The sequence below is a fragment of the Aythya marila genome, assembly GCF_965140915.1.
Source record: "Aythya marila genome assembly, chromosome: 7".
Taxonomy (NCBI): domain Eukaryota; kingdom Metazoa; phylum Chordata; class Aves; order Anseriformes; family Anatidae; genus Aythya; species Aythya marila.
Window position 1 is genome coordinate 13410008 of NC_139048.1, and position 22925 is coordinate 13432932.

A 22925-nucleotide genomic window follows, 5' to 3' on the forward strand; every position below is an offset into this window, starting at 1 on the left:
TTTTCTTTTTTTTTTTTTTTTTTTTTTTTTTGTGCATTAAATTTCCTGCCATTGTGTATTTACAAATCTCTGAAAGAAGGAAAAAAAAAAATGCCAATATGCATGAGAAGTGGCCTTTTAACACAAAAAAATCAGCCTTTAAAAAAAAAAAAAAAAAAAAGTAACAAACCCAAAATCTACACGTATCATTTCATACTGAATCAATGATAGATTTTTTTTTTTTTTCTTTTTAAAAAGGGGAAGAGAGGGGCTGGGGAAAGGGGGAAAACTGAACCAAACCAAAAAAATGAACTCAGAGAAGTTGAAACGGAGAAGGTGCAATTGTCCCTTCTGAAGTTTTCCGAAGCCAGAGAGTAGCAAGTAGGAGCGTGACGCACAGAACCAGACGCCCGACTGAAATCCCCATCGATTTCTTCCGTGTAATTTCTCCCTCGTCTTTTCCCAGCGAGGGACAGGAAGGACTTTCCAAAATTAAATTAAAAAAAAAAATTAAAAGGAAAAAAAAAAAAAAACCACAAAACAAAACATTATTATTTTGTTTCAAAGCGGAAAGGGAAAAAAAAAAAAAAAAGAGATGAGAGAGAACAACCCTCCCCAAAATCCTGGAGAGGCACGAGGCGGGAAGGAAACCGGGTTTGATTGGAAAGAAAAGAAAACAAAACAAAGCCCAAACAAAGCAGACTCCTCTCTCTCCGAGCGCGCCATCAACCAGGCCTCTCCGGAGAGTGTGGCTGTTAACTGGTGACGTAGTGTTTGGCCGACGGCTGGCCGTAGACCCGATAGAAATCCTGCCGCCCGTGCTGCTGGGACGCGTCAATCCATTCCCGCACCGCAAGTCCCGGCAGCGACTGGGGCACGGCGGGCGCGGGCGGCAGCGGGTGCGAGTACTCCTGCGAGGAGACCGTCCAGGGGAAGTGCCCCGAGCGCGGGTAGGGCTGGTGCCCGCCGTGGTTGGACACCGAGGAACAGTAACAGTTGTCCACCGAGCAGACGAGGATTTTGCGCCCGCCGTACTGGGAGAGCACGGACTGCTGAGATGAGGTGGTGTTGGGGTAGTGAGATGGGTTGAAGACAGAGCCCGAGTGCACCGGCTGCGGGCCGCTGGGAAGTCCAACAATGTGCTGCGTGGAGCTACAAGGCACCATGGCTTGTGCGGACTGCCCCTCGCCGGCCGAAGCGCCCTGGCTCATGTACTGGCTCGCCACAGTCCCGGACGATGGCTCGAGGAAGCTGCCCTCGGGGAAGGCGGTGGAGTGCTTGCGCTTCTCCGCGCCGGAGTTGCTGACGGTGCAGGGGTACATGGGGATGCTCTGCAGGAAGGGGACGGGGGTGCTCAGGGGACCTGCGGGGGGAACAGGAGAGCAGGAGCACGTCAGGTTTCGTCCCGATGGCCCCAGGGACGATCTGCTGCGTGTCCCAGCCCCGTGCACCATGGCACAGCTCCTTGCCAAGAGTGGGGTGGACACGGGGTGTCCCAGCCACCAGCCCGAAGCTGCACTGAAGCCCCAAAACCCGTGTCCTGGCCCTGCACAAGCTGAAAGCCCCCAGGCTGCCCTGCTGCTGGTGAACAGGGCGCTCACCCACCTGCAGGTGAATTTGGGGACCTCGCCAGCAGGTTCAGGCTGGCCCCAAGTGCCAGTCTCTGAGCACGTGCACAGGCTGAGCCCCACACACAGCTCGGTCCCAGTCCCAGGATGAGCAGAACCCCAAATCCCCCGAGAACAGAGGACCACGAAGCCTCCACGGGATGTGATCAGCTCCCAGGCACGGGATGGGGGCTGTGGGACCACATCGGTCCCTGTTTGTCCCTGCCCGTGGTGTGACCCCTGTGTCCTCCTACCAATCTTTCTGCCCGTGGCCAGCTTTTGTCGTGTCACCCCCAAACACATCCCACTTCACAGCATCTCCGTGTCCTAAACCCGGCCGCAGAGGGGCTCCCGGGGGTCCCTGCACCCCGATGGCCCTCCCCACCCCCTCGCACTGGGACCCACTGGGAGGCAGCGAGGGCCTGTCCCCTGTCCCCCCCGCACCCCCTCAGCTTCACCCACCTTCCAGCAGCTTCCTGAGCTGCTTCTCCTTCTTGGCGATCTCGTTCAGGAAGAGCTTGGAGTTGAGGTGCCCGATTTTGGGCGGAGGCAGGCTGCCACCTGTACAGTTCTGGGTCCTGTTGGGGACCGGGGGCGGAGAGGAGAGGTGAGGGACAGAACACACACAGGGGAGGGTTTGGATCCCCCCCGGGCTCCTTCCCACACACCCTCCAAGGCCAAATCCCTTCCCCAGGGAGGCAGCAGGGACCTGCCCCCATCCACCACCCGCACCCTTCCCCAGCAGCTCAGGGCAGCCCCGCAGCCCCCCGGCAGCTCCAGCATCCCCAGCCCTGCTCCACCTCCACCCCACAACATTCCCCTTTCCCCCAAACACGCTCAACCCCTGGGCTTACCTGTCCATTAAGATTTTCACAGACTTGGTGTTCTAGGAGGGGAAGGAGAAGCCCTGGTCAGTGAGGACAGGCCCTGCCCCAGCACCCACCTCCCCTTCTGGGTCCCCTTCTGGGTCCCCCCCACAGCACCCAGGGCTGTGCCTGCCTCCAAACACTGTGGTCTCATGCCTCCTGCTGCCCTCCCCATCCTAAATGAGCCCCAAATCCAGCAGGACACCGAGCCCCAAACCCCTCTGTCCCCACAGCCCAGGCTGCTCCATCCCAGCTCCATCCGCAGCGTGTCCTCGTCCACCCCTCCTCGCCCTGACCCCTCAGGAGCCAGCAGCAGAGCCAACACGGTGCCGTCCCCTGCTCCTCGCCGTGCCCCACGCCGTCCCCGCGGCACCAAACCCTCCTGGAGGCAGCAGCAGGGCTCACCTTCATGAAGTTGATGTCCTCGGTTTTGTCGAACATGACCTGGACGGAGCTGAGGAGCTTCTTGGCCTCCTGCATGCGCTCGTTGAGGTGCAGGACCTGGGCGGCGTTCTCGTTGCAGAACTTGGCCTGGGCCTTGTCCAGGATCTCCATGGTCTTCCGCAGGTCCTCGTCCAAGATCTGGTGCATCTTCTCGTACTGCAGGCGCACCTCGTCCTTCAGCTGGCTCACCTTCTCCTGGGGGGCAGGAGCAGGCTCAGCCCCTTGGCACCCCCGTGGTGCCCCTGGGTCCTTCCCCAGCTGCCACAAGCTGCAGAAACCCTCCCTGTCCCCATCCCATCCCCACCCCGGAGCCGTCCGAGCCCCATGCTGGGGACACACCATGCTCCTGACCCTTTCCTCCACTCCCCAGGAGGCCAAATGGGGCTTCAAGGAGCAAGAGCCCACCTTGTTTTATCGGTGTCCCAGCAAAACGCCCTCTTGCAGCTCTCAGCTCCCGGGTATTTCAGGGATTTATGGGGATCTGCACCTCCAGACCCTTCCCTCCCACTTGGGATGGAGCTGACGGCTGTGCTGAGCTGAGGGTGCGATGTCTGGTACCTAAGGACAGCTTCCACCCTCACCCAAACACCCAAGGGGCTGTAGGGCAGCCCCAAACACCTTTTTTCCCCAAAAAATACTCCTGCCAGGGCCGAAATGGAGACAGCAGGTACAGCACAACCAGCTCCTCCACGCCAAGCAGCTCCAGCCCCGCTGCCCACCCCACAACCCCAACCCCTTCAGGGTGAGCTCCCCTCACCTCCACCAGCCGCTTGTCCGACTCCAGCTTGTAGAGCTGCTCCTCGATGTCCTGCTCCCGCTCCTCCAGGCGGTCCTGCTGCTTCATCAGCATCTTCTGCAGGGCACGGAGAGGGCGGCACGTCAGAGGCGAACCCGGCGGCCCCACGCAGCCCTGGGCACCTCGGGGGACGCGTGGAGGGGCTCACCTCCTGCCACGGGTCCCTTCCCCTGTCCCTGCCGGAGTCAACGCCATGGGGAGGGACGGAGAGAGGTGGCACCGAGCCCGTGTTTCCCCCCCAGGCCCGAGAGGCTCTCGACGGCGGGGGCGAGCCGGGAAGGCACAGGCAGCGCGGATGAATTTCGAGGGGATTATTGCTATTATAAACCGCCGCTCGGGGATTTATAATCAAGTAATTAATTCCTGGACTAGGCGGGAGGGGGAGGGGGGTGGCAGAGGCACTGCTGGGATTAATTGCAGCGCAGGGAAAGGCTGTCACCTCCGACTCCGCTCGGGAGCAGGAATTTGAAGCCTTCTCCCTCCTGTTGTTTTGCTTCAGGTCTCGGGCACCTCCAGCCCCGGCGCTGCTGCGCTCGGCAGCCGGGTCAGCCCCACACAGAGCAATCGTCCTAAAAGCAGCTCCCAGCACTAATAATAACGAGGAGCTAAAAAAAAAAAAACCAACACACACAACACCATCTTCCCACTCACAGCCGCGCTCCACATGCGTGCACGGTGCCCACACACGCACGGAGGACACGCAGACAGAGCACACACCCCAAAACGGAGCCTGGGAGGTGTGCTTGTCCCAAAAAAAAAAAACAAAATAGGGTTGATAACATGGCACAGGAGCTCCAGCAGGAGCTGTGGGTGGTGGGTCCTTGATTTTGGTGGCCAGCACATCCCCTGTGGGCACCATCCTCTGCACCGAGCTGTCCTCTATGCCTCCCTCCCTGCTCCGAGAGCCTCGCCGTCTCCACACCCACAGCCAGAACCACCCTACAACACCCCCTGGACACGAGGTCACAAATCTATACACAACTTCATAGCTCAAGTTCACTCAATACCCTCCCACAGCTGGAAAAAGTGACCGAAATCCAACCTAAAGCTGTAGAAACCTAAGAGGTTTCCAATAGAGGACATGCAGCGTGTTGTGTTTTTTTTTTCCTATCTCACACTTGAATCACTCTCTTGATTTTAGGGTGATTTAAAACCATACGTGCCTGAGATTGCTGCGGGATGGGAGGGCTTCTCACCCACGGCAACTGAACCCTTAACAAGACACTCGGGTACGAGCTGCCCCTGCTGGCTCCGAGGAGCGAAATCTCATTGTCTCTGCAGCGCAGGCTGAATTCCTTAGGTATTTTGAAAAGGAAAATATATCCCTTTCCCTTCCATCCCCTCCCAAATCTGGTATTTCTGAAGTCATGAACTCCTCCTCCTCCTCCAGGATCAGGATTTCTCAGGGTAATTTCTCATATTTCATGCATGACCTTGGTGCTGGGAGAGCTGCGGCTCTCTCCGCGCACGCTCTTCGCGCGAGCCCTTCCCAGGCTCCGTGATCGCAGTTTGTCTCCTGAGGTGCTGGGACTGCACCAAAAGGGCCCCCAAACGCCCTATATTGAGCAGCAGGAGTAAAGCTGAAGGAGTTTAAGCACGGGAGGGTGGTCGGAGGCCTTCCAGCTGCGGGGTTTGGAGGAGAACCTCAGCCCCCAGAAGGATTAGCCCCAAATCCCCAGAAGGATCCCCAAATCTGCAGCTATCTCCCACCACAGTTGTAGACGGGGTCCCCCAGCACGGGGGAGCGTTGTATGGCAACGTCAGCAGAGTGGATGCCAGCTAATCTGACAAATCATTAATAAATTAATCTGCGGCCGGGGTAATTGGCTCTTCTACCCCAGTCCCAGCGAGACAGCGCTAATTGCTGGACACCGGCTTACCCTGCTGGAATTAAACGTAATCGCCCCCCTCTCGTGGAGAAATAGAGAGGAAAAGGGAGATGATCCTCCTCCACCCATCCTCTCCTTATGACCCCGTCCCGCTGCTGGCAGTGGGAAAAAAGTGGGAAAGCAAAACCCCCGGCCCCACAGCCCTCGTGCCCTAAAGAAACCTGGACGAAGTTTATCCGTCCACCAGCCCTCCCTGACCCCCCAAACCCATTGGGGCTTTCACAAACTCCCTCAAAAAGCCCCACAATGTGGAGGGGAAGCCCGGCTGGCCCGAGGCAGCCCCTGCAGCTGGGGAGCTGGGTGCTGGGCTCCCCACATCCCTCCTTCTTCCCCCGGCCGTGGTGAATGGGGACATTGTCTGCGGCGGCCGGAAAGCCAGGACGGAGGGAGCGGGGCGGCTGGGGAGGAAGGGCGAGGAGGAGGAAGGTGGGCCAGGCAGCGGAGGAGCCCTGAAGGGCAGATGCCTTTCTCGGGAACGGCTCCAGACACCTGCAGCTGGGCCCAGGGCCCCGCATCAAGGGCGCTCATTGAGGCCGGCGTCCCGGCGCGGAGCCGGGGGGCTGCAGCCGGGCCCCAGGTCACAGCCGCTGAATGCTAATGCAGCCAGCGGCCCCGGGGTGGGGATGCCAGAGCCAATTTTCGCCTCCCCTGGCTGATTTGCTGCTCCTCGGCCCCGCTCTGCCGGCAGCGGGATGGTTTTCTGAGAAAAAACCTACGGGTGGAGGTGTCCTGATCCATCCTGAGGACGTGTCCCCTCACCAACACCAACGCTGCTCTTCACAGAGCCCCCAAAAACAGGGGACACCCCAAACCCAGCAGGGAAAACACCTGAAGGGCAGGAGGGAAACCTCCCAAGGTCACCATGCCCCATGGGGACACCGGGGGAGCCCCACAGACCCCACACACCCCCGGGACCACCACCCCGTATGGCTCCTGCTGCCAGGCCCGGGCAGGAGCAGCTCTCGACCCCCCCTTGCTCTGCTTGCAGGAGGCCGATCGGCTTGCAGAGACAGGAAGGAAATGTTTGCTGCTCGGGGTTTCATCTTGCACGCCTTTACAGTAACCACCAGGCAGGGGGGGGGCTCAGGACGGAGCTCGAGGCCTTCCCCCCGGGCAGAAACCGGGCTGCGGCAGGCCCCATTGCTCCCAGGACAGCCCCAAAAGGGGTGCTGGGGCTGAGCAGCTGCTTGCCCGGGGTGGCCTGGCCCTTCCCAGCCCTTCCTAAACCATCACAGGTGGTGAGAGCCATTTTTTGGACCCACACGAAGCCAACCCATGCCATGGGGCCTCCCCTCCACTTCAGCAGCACCTCAGCGCCAGGAAAGCTCAGGGCGTTGAGGTATCCTACAAAGTTTCGGGACTCAGATCCGGATCCCAGTGCTCTTAGCAAGTGTTTCCAGCCCCTTGAGACCTCAGACTGACACCAACACCTGCAGGACATCTGGGCCCTGCTGACAAACATCACCATCGGGCCCTCATGTGCTTCCTCCCCGCCAAAAATAAAAGCTGGGCCTTGCAGCAAGGCTGCTGGCCTCAAAACCCCGGGTTGAGGTGCTCCAGAGCACCGGGACCCTGCGGTCTGTGGGGGGAGAGATGGGTTTGTACCCCTGGGAGGGGATGGGGGAAGGTGTCCTGCCCCAGGCAAAGCCCTTCCTCCAGCCCTCAGCCCCGGGGAGGGCTGTGGGGACGGGGAGGACCCCATTCACCAGGCTTCATGGTTTTTCAGAGCCTAAGGAACCACATAAAAAGTCCTGCCCCTTCCGCGTGCTGTGCTTGCAGCTCCTTGAAAGCTGCTCTCAATTTCCGTGTGAGCTACAGGAGCCCTCCTTAACCTTCTTTTCTCCTTCCTCAGTCCCTGGTCTCGTCGATCTGCTCCTTCCTCATCGTGAATCCAGCTGAAAAATTAACTCAGGGAGAAAAGCAGCCTGCTTGCAGCCAGATCACCTCCTCAAACCCAGTCTCACCATGCTCCTGAGTCCGGGCACGGATGGGTGTTGGGTCAGCACCGTACCTCGGACACATCACAACGCCCTGCTCCTCACACGAGCCCTCTTCCACGCTGCTCCACCACCCCTGAGTCGTTCCTTCCATAATCCCCATGCAAAAATAAACAGCCTTTGGCAGCACCCCCAGTCCTGCCTTGATCCGCCGGCGTCCCAGCTGCTGGATCCCAAAAATCTCCCAAACCTGCTGCGTTTGGTCCCGGCCAGCGGTCCCCAGGCTATGCCAGGCGGGACACCTCACCTCCCAGAGCGGCCATCCCCTAAAAACCCACTCCCATCGCCCGGCGGCCAACCTGCCCCCATTTGCAGCCCCTGTGTGGTTGAGAAAGCCTCGCTCCCTCTTCCAAATAAACATCTTGGATTCGAGATCCAGCTGGCCTGCGTGATCTCAGAGCCTTCTCCCCGCAGGGGTGAAACGCAGCCAGCCTCTCCCACCCTCTCGCCGAAGGCTGAGCCGCCTCTCCCCTGCCCAAAGACCTCTGCTCGGGGCTCAGCCCTGCCACGGCAAGACCCCAGCCCCCAGCGGCAGCCCCCTGCCCTTCCTCACATCCCACCAGCTCAGCGGGGTGGGCAGGGGCTGATTTCTGCTCCCCGGGAGCCTGCCCGAGGACACAGACCCTCGAGAAGGTGATCGAGGGCACCCCGATGCCAGCTACGTGCAGAGGTGACAACAAGAACTCCCCGCTTTGATTTAAAGGCAGCAATTTTTTTTTTTCCCCCCCCCTCCCATCCAATCTAGTTAAACTTCCAACTGCTCAAGGCTATTTTAATTTGTACTGGGAAGTTAAATCAACACAAACAAGGGCAGAACGGGTTTACACGCACCTCTATTACCGGCTAGCACAGCTCCATTTCTCTAGGCAGCTTTTTTTTTTTTCCTACTAAAGATAAGGGGGGGCCTTGCTGGTGCACCTCCGACTGACAAATGGAGCCTGAAAGTGACTCGGGAGTCAACGCCTCCCCGCAAGTCAAGGTGACTTCTGCGCCAATCGGCTGGATTCAAAGAGCTTTGCAAAAATGCAGATCAACTAACAAGATTTATAAAACCTGTTAGGGGCTTAGAGGCCGCTTAATTCTCCGAGGTGCCGAGGAAAAGTGCCTGACTTGCACGGGAATGGGTAGGGCTTGGGGAGGTGGCTCCCTCAACCTTTGGGTTGCTTCAAGGAAAGGGATTCAGTTTCTCCTGGGAAGCAGGGTTTGACGTGAGACTCAAAGCCCTGGCTCCTCCATCACTCACCCTACAGAGAAAAAAACAAGGTCCTGCCGCTGCCTGCAGCCCTCACCAACATTTACCCCAAAGCCACAGCAGAAATCTGCTGCTCCAGCTAAGTGGCGACAGAAACCACCCCGAGGAACACGAGACTTGGAGATTCGGGGCAAAAACCGTGGGGAAAAAAAAAGGAGAGAAAGCAAACTAAAAGCCCCTCGTGGTTTAGGACCGAGGATGCTCGAGGAGCAGGGCACCACCGAGCTTCGTGGGGAGCCGGCACCGCGACCGCGCCGCCGCCTGCTCGCAGGGAAGCCGCTGGGTTTTCTCCCTCGCCCATTTCATTTTTTTAATTTATTTATTTATTTTTATTTTATTTTTTTTCCCCCTTTGCGAGGCGGCTGTTGAGAATCTGAAAGCCCGGATTATAATCTTTATGAATCCCATAGTTAGAGCGTGCTGAACAGCAGCCCAGCAACACCAGATGTTCAAACAAAGCTGCCAACCGACAGCTGTCTGCAGCTTGCAGCGTGTTTTTACTTTAAAATGCAAAATGATACCAATCTATATTAAAAGAGAGACGTTCGGAGCCGTGCGATAGCAGCTGAAGCCGCGGATATTGCTCTTTCTTGCAGGGTGTGGCAACAGAAGGAAAGATCTCAGAAACTTACTGCTTAAGCTGCCCTCCCAGCCCCCCCCCCCCAAAAAAAAAAAATCCTGGCCCCTTTCCTAATGGGAACGAGCCTCACGTTACTGCTTGAGTGCCGTGAATGTACCAGTGCGTGTCCAAACAAGCCAGGAAAAAGAAAAATGCAGCATGAACAAACACCGTCTGACGGAGGGTGCCAGAACGAATCTGGGCGCTGCAGAGCCCGCACCTGGCCCCGAGCGGCGCAAAAGGGACGCAGGGAGCTCCTGCCTCGGCCACCAGCCCTGCCCAGCACATGCTGGGGGGACAAACACAGAGCCTGGCCGGCTTCTGGAGCAGGAGCAGCTCCGAGGAGCAGGCACGAGGCGTTACACCCTGCGACAGAGCCACAGCCAGGGGTTTGGCCTCGCTGTCGCAAGCTCAGCCCTTTGGGAGCCACCAGATTTTGGAGGTGGGGAGTCCTGAGCAGGCTGGGCACGGCACAGTGCTCGCTGCTCAAAGAAATGGAGCAGAGGGCCCTGGCTTAGCCAAACGTGCCGTCCCGCATCCCCCACCAGCCGCGGTCACAGGAAATCCTTGGGATCGGTCCCAGCACCGCCTCATTGTGCCGCGAGCGGCCGCAGCATGAATGAATCACGGCGCCTCGCCGTGACACCCAGCTCCCAGCAACGGCCTCGCCATCAAAATATTTACGTTGCAAATGAGTTCAGAATGGGACCGAATCCCCTCCCCGGCTCGCTGACACAAAAAGGCCGGTCTGCCCTCGCACCACGCAAGCCGCTGGCTGGAGGATGAGGGCGCAGGAGGCCAGGACCCGGTGCTTTGGCGGCGCCGGACCCGAACCCAGCTCTGTAACAGCAAAACCCGGGTGGGAACTACGAGTCCCACAGCTCCCTGCTCCTGCCGGAGCCCGGGAGCCACGAGGGAGCATGCTGGGACCTGTAGTTCGCCGCCAGCCGCGCGCCGTAAACACGTCTGGAATCAAACAGACGCCAGGCCCCCAGCTCGTGGCGCGACGCCAGCAGCGGCTCCTCGCCGGCAGGCGCTCGGCGCGTTCCCAGGCGCTGCACGAGCCCCTTCCCGAGGGGAGCAGGGCACCCAAAATCCTGCAATCCCCTCGCAGATGGTGCCGGGGGAGCCCCGGGAGAGGCGAGCCCCTCTGCTCGCGCTCCCAGGGCTTCATTTCGCTCCTGGCGCTCGCCGGCAGCAGGCATTACTTCACGCCACGGCCGGGTTTCCTGGCGGGGAGGAAGGGGAAAAGGAGCCCGGGGCAAAGGCAGCCGGCACCTCCAGCTCCTGGGGCAGCTCCAGGAGGAGGGCACGGCCCCTTCTCTCATCGCCCTCACGCTCGGGAAGGAAACCTCCCATTTCCTAGCCCGCCCCGCCGAGCCGCCACGGAGCGCGTACCCCTCGCGGGATGCACGGGAAAAGAAGAAAAAAAAAAAAAAAAAAAAAAAAAAGGGGCTGGAGTTTATTTTAATTCGCTCTTGCAAATAAATCAATTCCACCTTCTCCATCTGTGGTTGTGGCTGCTGCTCGCCGTGGGAAGGTGCCCGGCTCCGGCTCCCACGGGAATGGCCCCAACGCCAGCGCCCGAAAACCGGCGCGACCGCGCGCCCCGGCTGCCCATCGCCTGCCCACGGGTGGTGACAGGCTTGTGGTGCCAGTTTAATAGATAAAAACAGGTAAAACAATGCATTCGAGGAGTCATTCAATAACGCCGAGCTTCCCAAATGGCTCTCTCCCATCCCCTCCTCAAAACCAGGCGGTACCCGCAGCACCAGAGCAGCCTCCTGCTTCGCCACGGCCGCTGCAGCCCCAAATCCAAATCCAGCCCCAAAAGCCTGGCTGGCTTTATTTTTGTCCGCCCCGCATCCCCAGCGGCGTGGGGAAGGTGACGGGGCGGTGTGGGAGACCTGCAGGACGTGCTCCACGTCAGGGGGACATCACTGATGGCGTGGGGTTCGGCTGCAAGCCCCGACGTGGTGCTTTAATGTGCTGACTGGTGCTCCTCGGAGGACGCCTGTCATTGGTTTTTAATCTCGCCTGATTACGGGCCAGCCTTTGACATTATTGATCCCTGGCCCCCGAGGTGTCATTTATCTCCCAGCTCTGCTGGCACACGGGAGCCCGGCAGCTCGGAACCCGGCCGGCTCCATCCTTCCAGGGGGCGAGCACCCGCTCAGCTCCTCGTTTAAAGCCCCGTTTCCAGCCCTGAAGGCGATGAATTTTGCTGGCTGCCCTTCTCTCCACGTCAAATGCTGCAGAATCGGGTGCAGCGGGCAGCCGGGGCCCAGCAGAGCCCAGCAGAGCTTTCCTCGGGGAAATCTGAGGGCAGCGGGACCTGGCATTTGATCTCCCGACTCAAACCTCCAGCTCCTCGGGTCTCCGGCAGCTCAGCAGCGTTTTATCAGGCTTGGCAGCCCGAGGTGCCTCCAGCGCCCGCCGCTTCCCTCTTTCGCTTCCATTATCCTCTTTTAGAGGGGGACGTGGCGCAGCACAAAGGTTAAGGACGTGCCGAGGGCCACGCGGGACGGGGCAGCGCCGGGGACGGAGGAGCCATTTCCAGCCGTGACCACGCTGCCATTTTCTACAGCAGCAGGACCTGCTCCTCACCCCCATGGATAAACCACCAACCTCCTGGGCTACCTGGGGGCTTCTCCTCACCTTCCTGCACCCCTCACACCCCCGGCTTCCTCCGTCACCCGCCCAGGCTGGCAGGAGGCTCCAGCCTCCACCTTCCAGCAAAAAACCATAACATTTCCCTCAAATTTCTGCCACGTTACCGGGGGCAGCACCAAAGCTGTCTCCTCGGATGCTTCTCGTCCGTCTCTCCAGCAGAGCCGGGCCTTGCCTTTTGGGAAGAAGGAACATTTCCCGATGAAGGAAGGGCCCTGGCGGGCGGCTGCACGGCGCAGACAAGGGCTTTGCTTGCGCTTGTCGCCTCGCTGTTATTTATTAGATTACTGCAAAAGCACCTTGATGGATGGAGATCAGTGCTGCGTGTGCTGACAGAGAGCGGTAGCCACGAGCCAACCTTGGGGAGGACCAAGGGCAGAAGCGTTTGGGTGGGGGCAGCTCTCCAGGGATGCTGCACCACCCCCAGCAGGGCCAGCCGTCAGCAAAACCAGCCTGAGCCTCTGCTGCTGGCCCCCAGGAGAGCCCCCAGCTCGGTTTCTCTCCCTCAGGTGGCACCCCCGTCCCTCTGCCCAGACGCCGGGTTGCTGCAGAGATCACGCTGACCTTTTCCTCCCCCGGCGTTAAATAAAATGCCACGAAGCCCCAGGCTGGAGGGCGAGCCGTGGCTGCGCCTGCCGGGCTCACGTCCTCGGTGGGTGATGGGTTTGGAGAGGAGCGGTCCCTGCAGGACACACACACGGCATCATTTCCAGCCCCCCGCCCCAAAAATAACCCCAAAAGGCGCCCCGATTGCCCTGCTGGGGCAGATCCTGCCCCCCAGCCCTACAAAAACCCAGCTCCAACACAAGCAGGGCTCGCTGACCCCCAGCCACACCGCGCAGGGGAGCTGCAGGAATTCCCTCCCGGCTCCAGCCGCCCCCCTCACCACGAGGGACCTGCCACGACCCCCGAGGGCAGGCGGGGAAGGGGGGGGAGGCACTTTGTCACTTTGTCCCCCCCCCCCCAAAAAAAAAGGGACCGCGCCGGGGACGGAGACCTCGCGGCGCATTTATTCCGCTCCATCCACCCGCCAGCCGCGCGTCGAGGGGCTTTTGCCGGCGGAGCCTGGTGCACCAGGACCCGAGAACAAAGGGAGGCACCCGCACCCCCATCCCTTTGTCTGAGCGCTGAGGAGTTTCACCTGCAGGGAAAGCCAGCTCCCACCCCAAAAAGAGCCGGCGGGGAGAGGGCCGCGGCCCCCTGCCCGCGGGAGGACCGGCAGCCACCCCCCTCTGCTTCCCAAATGCGTCACCGCTAGGTCCAGGAGCCCAAAACATTGCCATAAAAACAGCCGAGCGTGTGGCTGAGCACCACAGCACGGGGCTCAGCTCCTCGGGGCACCAAAACCCAGGAGTGATGGCAAGGGGATGGGGTGGCAGCTTTCCTTCCTGGGGACGGGGTTTCAGAGCCGCGTATCGGTTTTGGATCAATCGGTTTTGGATGAAGCTGGTGTAGGGCGAAGGAAGCTGCCGCCCCCATTAGGCTACAGGGGAATTTTCTGCCCCTTTTCCCCAAGCTCCAGCTCTGGGATGGAGCTTCGAGGGCACCCAGGGAGGCGAGCAGGAGCCGGGGGGACGCCAAGCGAGCAGGGGACGCTGCGTGCCGGGGTGGGTGGAGGGAGGAGAGGGCAGCTCAGCCCTCCCCGAGCCCCGCGTCCCCCCGTCGGCCGGCCTGACAGCGTTTACTCATATTTCAGAGAGACACAGCCATCCGGAACGGCGCTCCCTGCCAACTGCCTCATCTGGAGCCATCCCCAAGCTCGCTCCCTTCCAACCCGCGCCGCAGACGGGCCCCCCCAGAACGGCCACGGAGCGAGGAACCGAGCCGGGAAAGGTAAGGGGAGAGAAACAAAAAAACACTGAAAAGGGGGGGAAAAGGGTGAGAAATTAAATCATTATGTGTTTGTTTTTTTTTTTTTTTTGTTATCCTCTAGGCCTGGTGCACCAGCTCGCTCTGTGAGCGTGGTAGGCAGAAGCCACCGCCGCCGAGCGCTGCCCCGAGCAGCGTTGCTCACGTTACCATCACAAGCAAATCACAAGGCAGCGAGGGGACGAGCACGATCCCCTGGCGAGAAGGGGCCAAAGCCGTCCTTATCAGGAAGGATCCGGCCCCGGGAAGCGCTTCCCGGAGTTCATCTGGAGGACAGATGTACGGTCTCTCGCGTGCGTCCCGCGTCTCGTGCTCGCGCATCACCACCCAGCCCCGCCGATCGGGGACCAGGCTTCTCCTCCGGCTCCCAACCTCGCTGCCTTCAGCCCTGCTGGGTGAATTAGGGCCGGCTGCCCCCTCTCTTCCTCCTGTGGAGGAAAGGGAAGAGGAGGACACCCCGCACCAGCCCTGCCTCCACCGAGCCATCGTCCCCCGACTCCGACCACGGCAGCGCCTCCCTGCTGCGAAACGCCCCGAGCTCACCAAGTCACCCGAGGCTCGGGCAGAGCCACAGCATTTTATCTTAAAAGACCAAAAAAAAAAAAAAAAAAGCGAGGCCAGACCAGATTCCGCCCCAGAGCCTGCGTGGCAAAGCAGAATCTTGCTCCAAGTGTTTATTTATAAAGCTGTACGTACATGTACGTTTGAATCCTGACAGAATTAATTCTGGCATCCAGCTAATTCAAAGCATTCCTCCCCCATCACACTACTGTTGCAGGCCAGCCCAGCACAGAAGCTGATTATAAAATGCTGCACTAGCCAGGCATTTCTGCAAAGGCTTGTGCTATTGAGCATTCAGTCTTTCCTTGCTTGGCTATTTCATTGTTTCGGTGTCGCTCCCTCCTCTCTTGCCCTGTGTTTCCTGGTTACTTTTGTCCCTGCTCTGGAAGCACTGCTGCTCTCAGCCCCATTTCAGTGTCAGGTTTAAAAAAAAAAAATTAAAAAAAAAATTACGTGAAATTAAAGAGCAGGCAAGAAAAAATTACCCCCGCGTAGCAGGGTTTCCAGCAAACAGCCAGGTAACAAGCAAAAATAGGGCAGCTGCAGAGCTGCGGGCGGACCTGGGGGGCAGAAAACCCACCGCCTGCCTGCGAAGCACGGCTCAGAAATCCCTGTGTGGTCACAGGCTGTCCTCCCGAACAGAGCGGAGAGAGGTCAGGGCAGGCAGCAATGTAAGAGCCTCTTTATTCTTGGGCAGTTGCACGAAGCTGATCGCTTGTGCCCTTTGTGAGCCATGGAAATGTGCCTCCTCCGCCCGCCCCTCCGCCACCCCGCAGCTCTGCCCTGCTCGCAAAGGGGCAGGGGCCCAGCGGCGGCGGCTCCGGGGGAGCCACGGGAGGGGAGGAGATGGGAAGAAGGTCCTGGGGCTCACATCTTCCCCCGAAAACTCACCCGGGGCTGAGGAGTAGGGTGGGGGTGTCACACTGAGGTTTTTTTCACCTTCTCCATCTCCACCACGCTGGTGGGTGCGAGGAGAGTGGTGCGCCCAACACCTGTGGCCACGTGGCACTGACATGAATATCATGGGTTAGATTTAGGCTAAATCAGGGTCTGGGCTAAGTACGAGGCTCACCACCAGCCAAAGCTGGGGCTGAACCTGCTGGCTGGGAGACCAGAGCCAAGCCACCGGGCTGCCCGCGTCCTCCAGCTCCGCTGTCACTTCTCCGTGCAGGTCTAGAGCAACCTGATGGGGCTAAGGGGAAGGAAAACGCTCAAGCCCAGCAGGAAAGCAGCAGGGAAAAGCCTTTAATCCAGACCCTGGGGAAGGAGGCAGCTGTTCCAGCTCAGCCGAAGAGCTGGGACCACGAGGACCCCACCGCTGCTGGGCCAGATGGGTTCCCACCACGGCGGCTGGGCACCCCGGGGTCTGCGGGGTGGCACAGGTTGCTGTCGGCTGGCCTTAAATTCCCTGCTGCCCCGACTGCAAAGCACGAAGAAGCTCGAGAGATGGACGGCACGCTGCTAGGAAGCCGGCTAGGTGGGTGCTGGGATCGCCACCAGTGCCCAAGGCCCGAGAAGTCACTGCTCATCAGGGCAGCTTGACCAAGCGATGGAGTCCCAGGGCGCAACCATCAGTCCCGTTTAGGAGCCTGGCGCTGGGACGAGGCCCCTGGGCAGGAGCTGGGGACACGGGGAGGGAGAGACGGGGGCTGAGCTGACAGGGGAGGAGGCTGGGGGTGGAGGTTTGGCCCCGGGGGGGCTGCAGAGGCTCAGGTGGAGGGCGCAGGGAGGGTCTGTGCTGCTCCAGCTTCTCAGGACCTACCACCGAAGCAGCGCAGGGAGCAGGTACCCTCCAAAAGCTCCATGGGGAACGCCTGCCAGGCACCAGCCCACACCATCGACAAGTCACAAGAGCGAAATTAACGCCTGAGAACTCGGGCACCCGCGCTCACAAGGCCTCCAGCGAGCTGTGTGCCGCGCTGCCCATAAACAAGTCATCTGGAAAATAAGGAAGCCTGTAAAAAATCCAGCCCAGCGCGAGCCACCAAACCTGTTTCGGAGTAAAACAACCTCCAGCAGCTCCAGCCAGGGCCTGCTGGTGGGGACGACCCCAGTGCTGGGGTTCCCCAGGTCCCAGCTTCGCAGCTCTGGCACGGAGAGCAGCATGGGGATGGGGATGTGGCACCGTCCTCAAATGGGAAGGGGTCTCTGGTGTCTGAGCCATCCACCAAGGGAAAGCCGGTGGCGTTTTGGGGAACACCAAGTGCTCACCTCCCTGTTCTTCACAAAACACCTAAGCAGAGCTCATCCAGGGGCTAAGGAAGGGAATCCCGACCCGCTGAGCACCCAGGAGCCCGGTCCTTGTCCCCAGGATTTGTGCAGGGCCAGCTCTGCTGCCACCCGCCTGCAGGAGGCTCCCGAAGGTCTTCCCGCAGGTCACGGCACCCCAGCGCGCTCTCTCCCCCTCTCTTCATTCCAAAATGCTGGGGGATTTTCCGAAGGCAGAGGAATTTTCTCATGACTTCCACACGGTGCTGTGAGCGAGGCCGGAGAGAAAGCCGCCCCTGTTCCCTGCAACAAAACCGAAGCAGGGGCAGAGCCTCTAACTTAACCCCTTTTCCACTGGTGGCACCTTCAGCTCTAAATGTTCTCCTCGAGCAAGCTCTGATGTCCCCAGCCTCAATCAACCACGTCCCATACACAGCTGGGGCGAACGTGGCAATACCCAGCAAAGGTTTGGGCGAGCCCCCTTCTCCCATCACTCCTCGGCTGCTGCCTTCTCACCTCTGCTTCAGCCCCAGCCACGCGTTTTTTCCCCATTCTGGGGTGAACGAACAAAAATCAGGCAACGCAACTACTTCAGCCTGGATGAACTTTCGGTTTGAACCCTGGAAGTGGGTTTCCCCGTGCATGGGAAGAGCAGGTGGGAGGCACCCGGCTCTGACAGCAGAGGCAGAGACGGAAGGAGAAAATGTCTCGTTTGGAGACCTTGACACAAAACAAAACGTCAAGAAGCAAAAAAAAAAAAAAAAAAAAAAAAAAAAAAGAGGGTGGGTTGTTGGCTTTTTTTTTTTTTTTTCCTCTCTTCTTTAAGCGCTACAAAAACAGGAAACAAAGGAGAAAACATCTCACAGGGGGGAAGGGGAGGTAAGCGTTTTATACGCCCACGAAAGAAAGATTAACCACATATTTTATTTACTGTTTGTGTTATGGTTGCACCTTCGGGTTCACCCAACTGTGAGCCAGGGCTCTGCGGGTTTGCGCGGAGAACCCAGTGCTGAGAGGTCCCTCTCCCCCAAAAACGACCCCAGCAGCAGCCCCTGGAGCAGGGAGCCGAAGCACGGCCAGCCTCCTCCTCCCTCCCACGCCGCCCCGCTCTCCGGCTTTCACCCAGCAACTGCTCAGTGGCCCAAATCACCAGCTGAGAAAGCACCGGTTCTGCCCCCGGAGGGTTTGGGGCCTCTTTTCCCCTGCCACGACACCCTCCCAGGTGGGCTGGAGGAACACGGGGCAGAAGAGGGCGGTTTATTCGAGGAGCTCTCGTGGGCTCCTGGCTTTCGGGGCCGCCTCCGCCACGGGGTCGGTCTCACGCCCCGCATCGCTCGCAGACAGCGGGCGGAGGACGAGGCTCCGAGCCTCCCAACTTTTGACTCATTTCTCAATTCGAACCTTCCCGGAGGAGAGCCACAGAGGCACACGCACGGAACAAATCGCTCACGGCCGCCCGGTCCCAGGGCCTTCCCCCGATCTTTCCAGCCCTGCCTGGCTCGGATGCTCGGGGAGCGCATCCGCCAGCAGCTGGGAATCCCGTGCCCGACCCCAGCATGTGGGAAGCCGTCAGCGGCCGAGCGCACGCAGGATGGGACACGCAAGTGGCCTAATTCGGGAGCCGACGCAGCCGCATTCCTGGCCGGGACCGGCTCACGTGGCTCGCTGAGGATTTCCATCAGGGACCTGCCCAGGGCCACACAGCGAGCACGGGGCAGAGCCAGGAGCTCGCCAGCTCTTCATCCAGGGGCTCTGCCCGGTTTGCGGGGATGCTGCTCAACCTGCAGGCCCCTTTGGTTGCCCCGTTGCCCAGCTCCGGGCTGCCCCAACCTCTGAGCACCCACGGAGAGACAAGATTATCAAGGCAGGGACGGGAAATTAAGATAACAGGGCGATGGAGGTACTATGGGATTTTGCCAAGGTCACACAAGAAGCCTGCGGCCCTGCTACACGGGCACCTTCAGCGCCTGGCCATCCATCCTAAAATCTCACGGCGGGGCCAAAACTCAGCCCGGCCAGCGGCAGCGTTGCGCCAGGTCATTAGGAGCATGAATCTGCAAGGAGCAGCGAGCATCCAGCCGTAACTACAGCCACAACAACAACAGGAGGAAAAAAAAAAAAAAAAGAAAGAGAAAAAACGCAGAGAGAGTGGGAATAGATGAGATCAAAGCGTCCTGGAAAAGGACCTGGAAAAACACTCTGGGTCCCTGCCTAAAGCTCCCGGGAAACACACGCACCAGCAGCCCCGGCCCGGCCCCGCGCAGTCCTCCCGGGGTGGCTCCTCCGCCCTGGCAGAGGGAGGCAAAAATGACTTCCTATAAATAGCAGCAGCAAAGCGCTTCTCAAAAAGCCTGCCTTGGGTCTTCCCCCTTCCCAGCGCGTTGTGGCGGAGCTGCTGGCACCTCCGTGGAGGTCTCTGGTTTTCCCCCAAAAAACCTGGAGAGGAAAATAACCTTCCTGTTAGCTCACGCTGGCGGCTCTCCGCGCACAGCCGCCTCCCCCCCTCGCAGGCCTGGCCATCCAATTGGAAAGTAATTATCCTGCAATTTTTATTTATGACTCTCTCTCTCTCTCTTTTTTTTTTTTTTTTTTTTATTGCTAAATGGTGACTCATTTTGGCAACATTAAAATACACAGGAAATCGTCCCCATTTTACAGTAATCACCATTCAATTCATTGTTAAATATTTATTCGGCAGACGAGCGCCGGGGCCTCTCTGGAAGGGTCGAGGCAGCGGGTGGGCAGCGCGGCGGGGAGGCACCGGGGGGGGGGTGGCACCGGGGTTGTCCCCGGGGCCCCGCAGTGCCCACCGGCAATGCCGGGGTCCGGAGGCAGGGTGAAAGCTGCTGCCAGATGGCGAGGCAGCCTCACTTTCCCCCAAACCCAGCGCTGCTGGAGGGACGGGGGCCGGCGAAAACGCAGCGTTTGGCCCAAACCCAGCCCCGAACCCCGATAGGAGCAAGAAGCCCCGAATCTCCCCGATCTGCCCCAAATCGCCGGCGTGAAGCTCTCCCAGCTCCGGCCTTACGGAGAGGGAGGGGAAGGCCGACATGGCCTCAGGGGGAGACGAGGAGGACGGTGGGAAGAGCCGGGCTTTGACATTCACCAGCCTTACAAAGCACAGGGCCTGCGTCCCCGCCGCGCGGCGGCTTTGTCACCCCCCGAGCCGACAACCCCAACCCCATTTCAGGGCGCCTCAGACCCGGGACGGAGCCCAGCTCGCCCCCAACTCCCCCGGCACCGCCACACGGCTCCATCCACCGCCGGATTTTAACGGGTTTCACCACACGGCCGCCAGCTGACCCTGAAGCGCGGCGGGGCCAAAACGGGGAGATTCCTCCCCAAAACACCCTCTCCTCAGCACCGGGACCTCCACCCTGCCCCATACGCCGAGGGGACCCCCATGGATGGCCCCGTCCCCGTCCCTGTCCCCTCCCCGCCGCGCCCCGGCGTCGCCGCAATCTAACATGTCTGCTCCTGCCGACTTCCTCCTGCCTGCCCCAGCGCCGCCGAGGGCACCACGTCAAAGGGCCGGGGAAGGAGGACGGGGTTTGGGTAGGCCCTACACAAACACAGGCCTGTTGGGAAACAAATAGGGCACGCCACAGAGCAGCGGGTCCAGGAGGAGGAGGAGGAGGAGGAGGAAGAGGAGGGAGAGGAGAGGCAGGCTGCTGCTGCGGGGCGCATCCTCAGCAGGGGTCTGCTGGAGCCTCCTTCCCTCCATGGTGGCAGGGAACATCCTTGCCCCATCCCAAGCGGGTCTCACGGTGGGACACGCTTGGGAGAAGGACCACGACGCCAGCCAGCCCTCGAACGCGGTGTCCAACACCCCGCCACGTGCATCCCAATCCCACCCACCCGCAGCATCTCCGCGCGGATGACGGCCACCTCCACCCCGAGGGCGGACGGAGGGCGAGGGCGCGCGGGCGAGGAGGGGACCTACCCTGATCTCATTGCGGCGGATCTCCACGTCGCAGACCGAGTGTCCCTGGTGGGCCCCGCTGTAGTAGCAGCAGAACTGGCAGACGGCCACCTGCTCGGCTTCGCAGTGGTACAGGCGGTAGGCGTTGTGCTGGGGGCAGCTCCAGGCCCGCACGTCGTCCGCCTCCACCAGGAGGTGCCCACGGGCCGTGGAGGGCTGCTGCAGGTGGGTCTGGACGTGGGACTGGCAGCACGGGGCCTCGCACCTCAAGCAGATCTTCTGGGCGGGCAGCGGCGGGCCCCGGCGGCAGAAGACGCAGTGCAAGACGGAGGGGGGCTTCTCCAGGTTGAGGGAGTTGAACTTCTCCACGATGTTGGTGAGCTTCAGGTTCTTCTCCAGGTTGGGCTTCTGGTTGTACGCCTGGTTGCACTCCGGACACCGCACCAAGCCCGACTCCTTGGCCCACGCCTCCCCGATGCAGCCCCGGCAGAAGTTGTGCTTGCAGGGCAGCTGGACGGGCTCCACGAAGACGTGCAGGCAGATGGGGCAGATGAGCTCCTCTTCGAAACAGTTCTTCCAGTTCTCGGCCATCTCTGCCGGCGGATTCTGGCCACTCTCCCCCCGCTGAAGCTCTCAGTTTGGTCTACAGATGGACGCCGGGGTCTCTCCTCCCTGCAACAGGAAGTCTCGGGGTGAATCGCCGGGCTCCCCCCCTCCTCCCCGGCACGCACAATAAATAAAAAAAATAAAATTAAAAAAACCCTCAACGGATGGCAGAAATCGGGGAATAAAAAACGAGAGCCACGGGGCAGCACTCTAGGAATCTCAAGCACGAAAACACGGTATCTGTGTCATTTCATTAAAAAAAAAAAAAAAAAAAAAAAGCACGGCAAACGGTTAAAAAAAAAAAAAAGATAAAAAAAAACACAAGGCGTGATACTGTAGGATTTACAACCCCAAGTCTTAACAACCCCCAACAGCAATTTGTCTCTTTTTATCCCCGAGGGCGAATCGAAACTTACCGAAGGTTGAAAAAAATCCATACAAAATCCAGCAGCAGGGTCCAAGTGCCATATAAACCTCCTAAATTTAGCGCTCCGGATTTGATTTTTCTTTTCTTAGGCTTGCAACCGACATTCAATATTTTAAAGGGACTTTTGTCCCCCACCAACCTGGCTAGCAGCTGAGAGCCCAGACTCGCTCTGATTTTTTTTTTTTTTCCTGTATTTCTCCTCCCTCTCTCCCTGATGGGAGTTCAGAATCGGAGTCTTTTAAAGGAAACAGATCAAAGGGTTAAGCTCCAAAACGGGAAAAGGAGGAAGATTAAAAATAATGATTAAAAAAAAATAAAAGAGAATAATAATAATAATAACAACAGCGACGATGACGACGGTGAAAAAAGGAACGAATTCTCTCCGCGGCCCCGGAGGTTTGCTTCTCACCCGGCAGAGCGGCGAAAAAATAAAAAAAGGAAGAGGAAAAAAAAAAAAAAAAAAGACAAGAAAAAAAAAAAAAAAGAAAAAAAAAAGAGAAAAAAAAAAACCCTCTCGCCTGCTTCAAAATTGTGAGGTCTTGAATGGGAGAGCTGAGAGGGAAGACAGGCCAATCATTCAGACGAGATTCCAGCCCCGAGCCCAAAGCAACCCTCCCAGCCTCTGCCTCCGTTCATAAATAGGAATGAGACAAGAAAATGGGTTTCGCAAAGGGAGGGAGGGAGGGGAGGGCAGGGAGGGGAAGGGAAAAGAGGGAGGGAGGGAGGGAGGGAGGGGGAGAGCCCCAGCGCCGCGAACCCAAAATCAACCTGCTCCGGATTCTCAGCAGGGGCTGGGGGAGGAAAAATCTTAACAAAATAATGATAAAAAATGATAAATTAAAAAAAAAAAAAATAAGGAGGAGGAGGAGGGGGGGGCTCCAGCCTAGCCCGCTCTCATTGCAGCCCCCCCAGCTCCAGAGCCGCCCCCGGAGGGAGCCAACAAAGGGGCCTGGGGAGGGGGGGGGGGGGAAGGTTGCGGCTGCCCAGGCGCTACCGGGGGGGGTGCGGGGGGGAAAATAAATTAAAAATTAAAAAAAAAAAAAAGGACTAAAAAAATAATAATAAAAAAAAAAAGCCCCAAGCCCAGACCCACCCGCGGCAGCACTCCGCCTCCTCCTGTAGCCGAGCGGGGGGGGCTCAGCCCCGCTGCAAACCTCACCCCCCCCCCCCCCCCCCAACCTCCTCCCTCTCCCCGGTGTCCCGATGCCGGTCC

The 22925-nt window shown here is 59.2% G+C and overlaps 1 protein-coding gene across 1 annotated transcript; it reads right to left on the reverse strand.

Moving 5' to 3' along the window:
• Positions 1-22647, reverse strand: TRIM8 (tripartite motif containing 8). The gene is made up of 7 exons (XM_082765041.1): positions 21702-22647; positions 20701-21351; positions 3654-3749; positions 2858-3091; positions 2441-2472; positions 2049-2164; positions 1-1342 (listed from the first exon to the last, which is right to left on the reverse strand). The coding sequence occupies exons 2-7, from the start codon at positions 21268-21270 to the stop codon at positions 735-737; spliced, it is 1656 nt and encodes a 551-aa protein (XP_082621167.1). The 5' UTR covers positions 21271-21351; positions 21702-22647; the 3' UTR covers positions 1-734.
• Positions 22648-22925: the final 278 nt, after the last annotated feature.

Coding starts and splice junctions, on each gene's coding strand:
- TRIM8 (XM_082765041.1), bottom strand. CDS start 21,270: ATGGCCGAGAACTGGAAGAACTGTTTCGAAGAGGAGCTCATCTGCCCC. Junction 3,750..20,700: donor TCCGCCGCAATGAGATCAGG/GTAGGTCCCCTC, acceptor CGTGCCCTGCAG/AAGATGCTGATGAAGCAGCA. Junction 2,165..2,440: donor GTGAAAATCTTAATGGACAG/GTAAGCCCAGGG, acceptor GGTCCCCAACAG/GACCCAGAACTGTACAGGTG.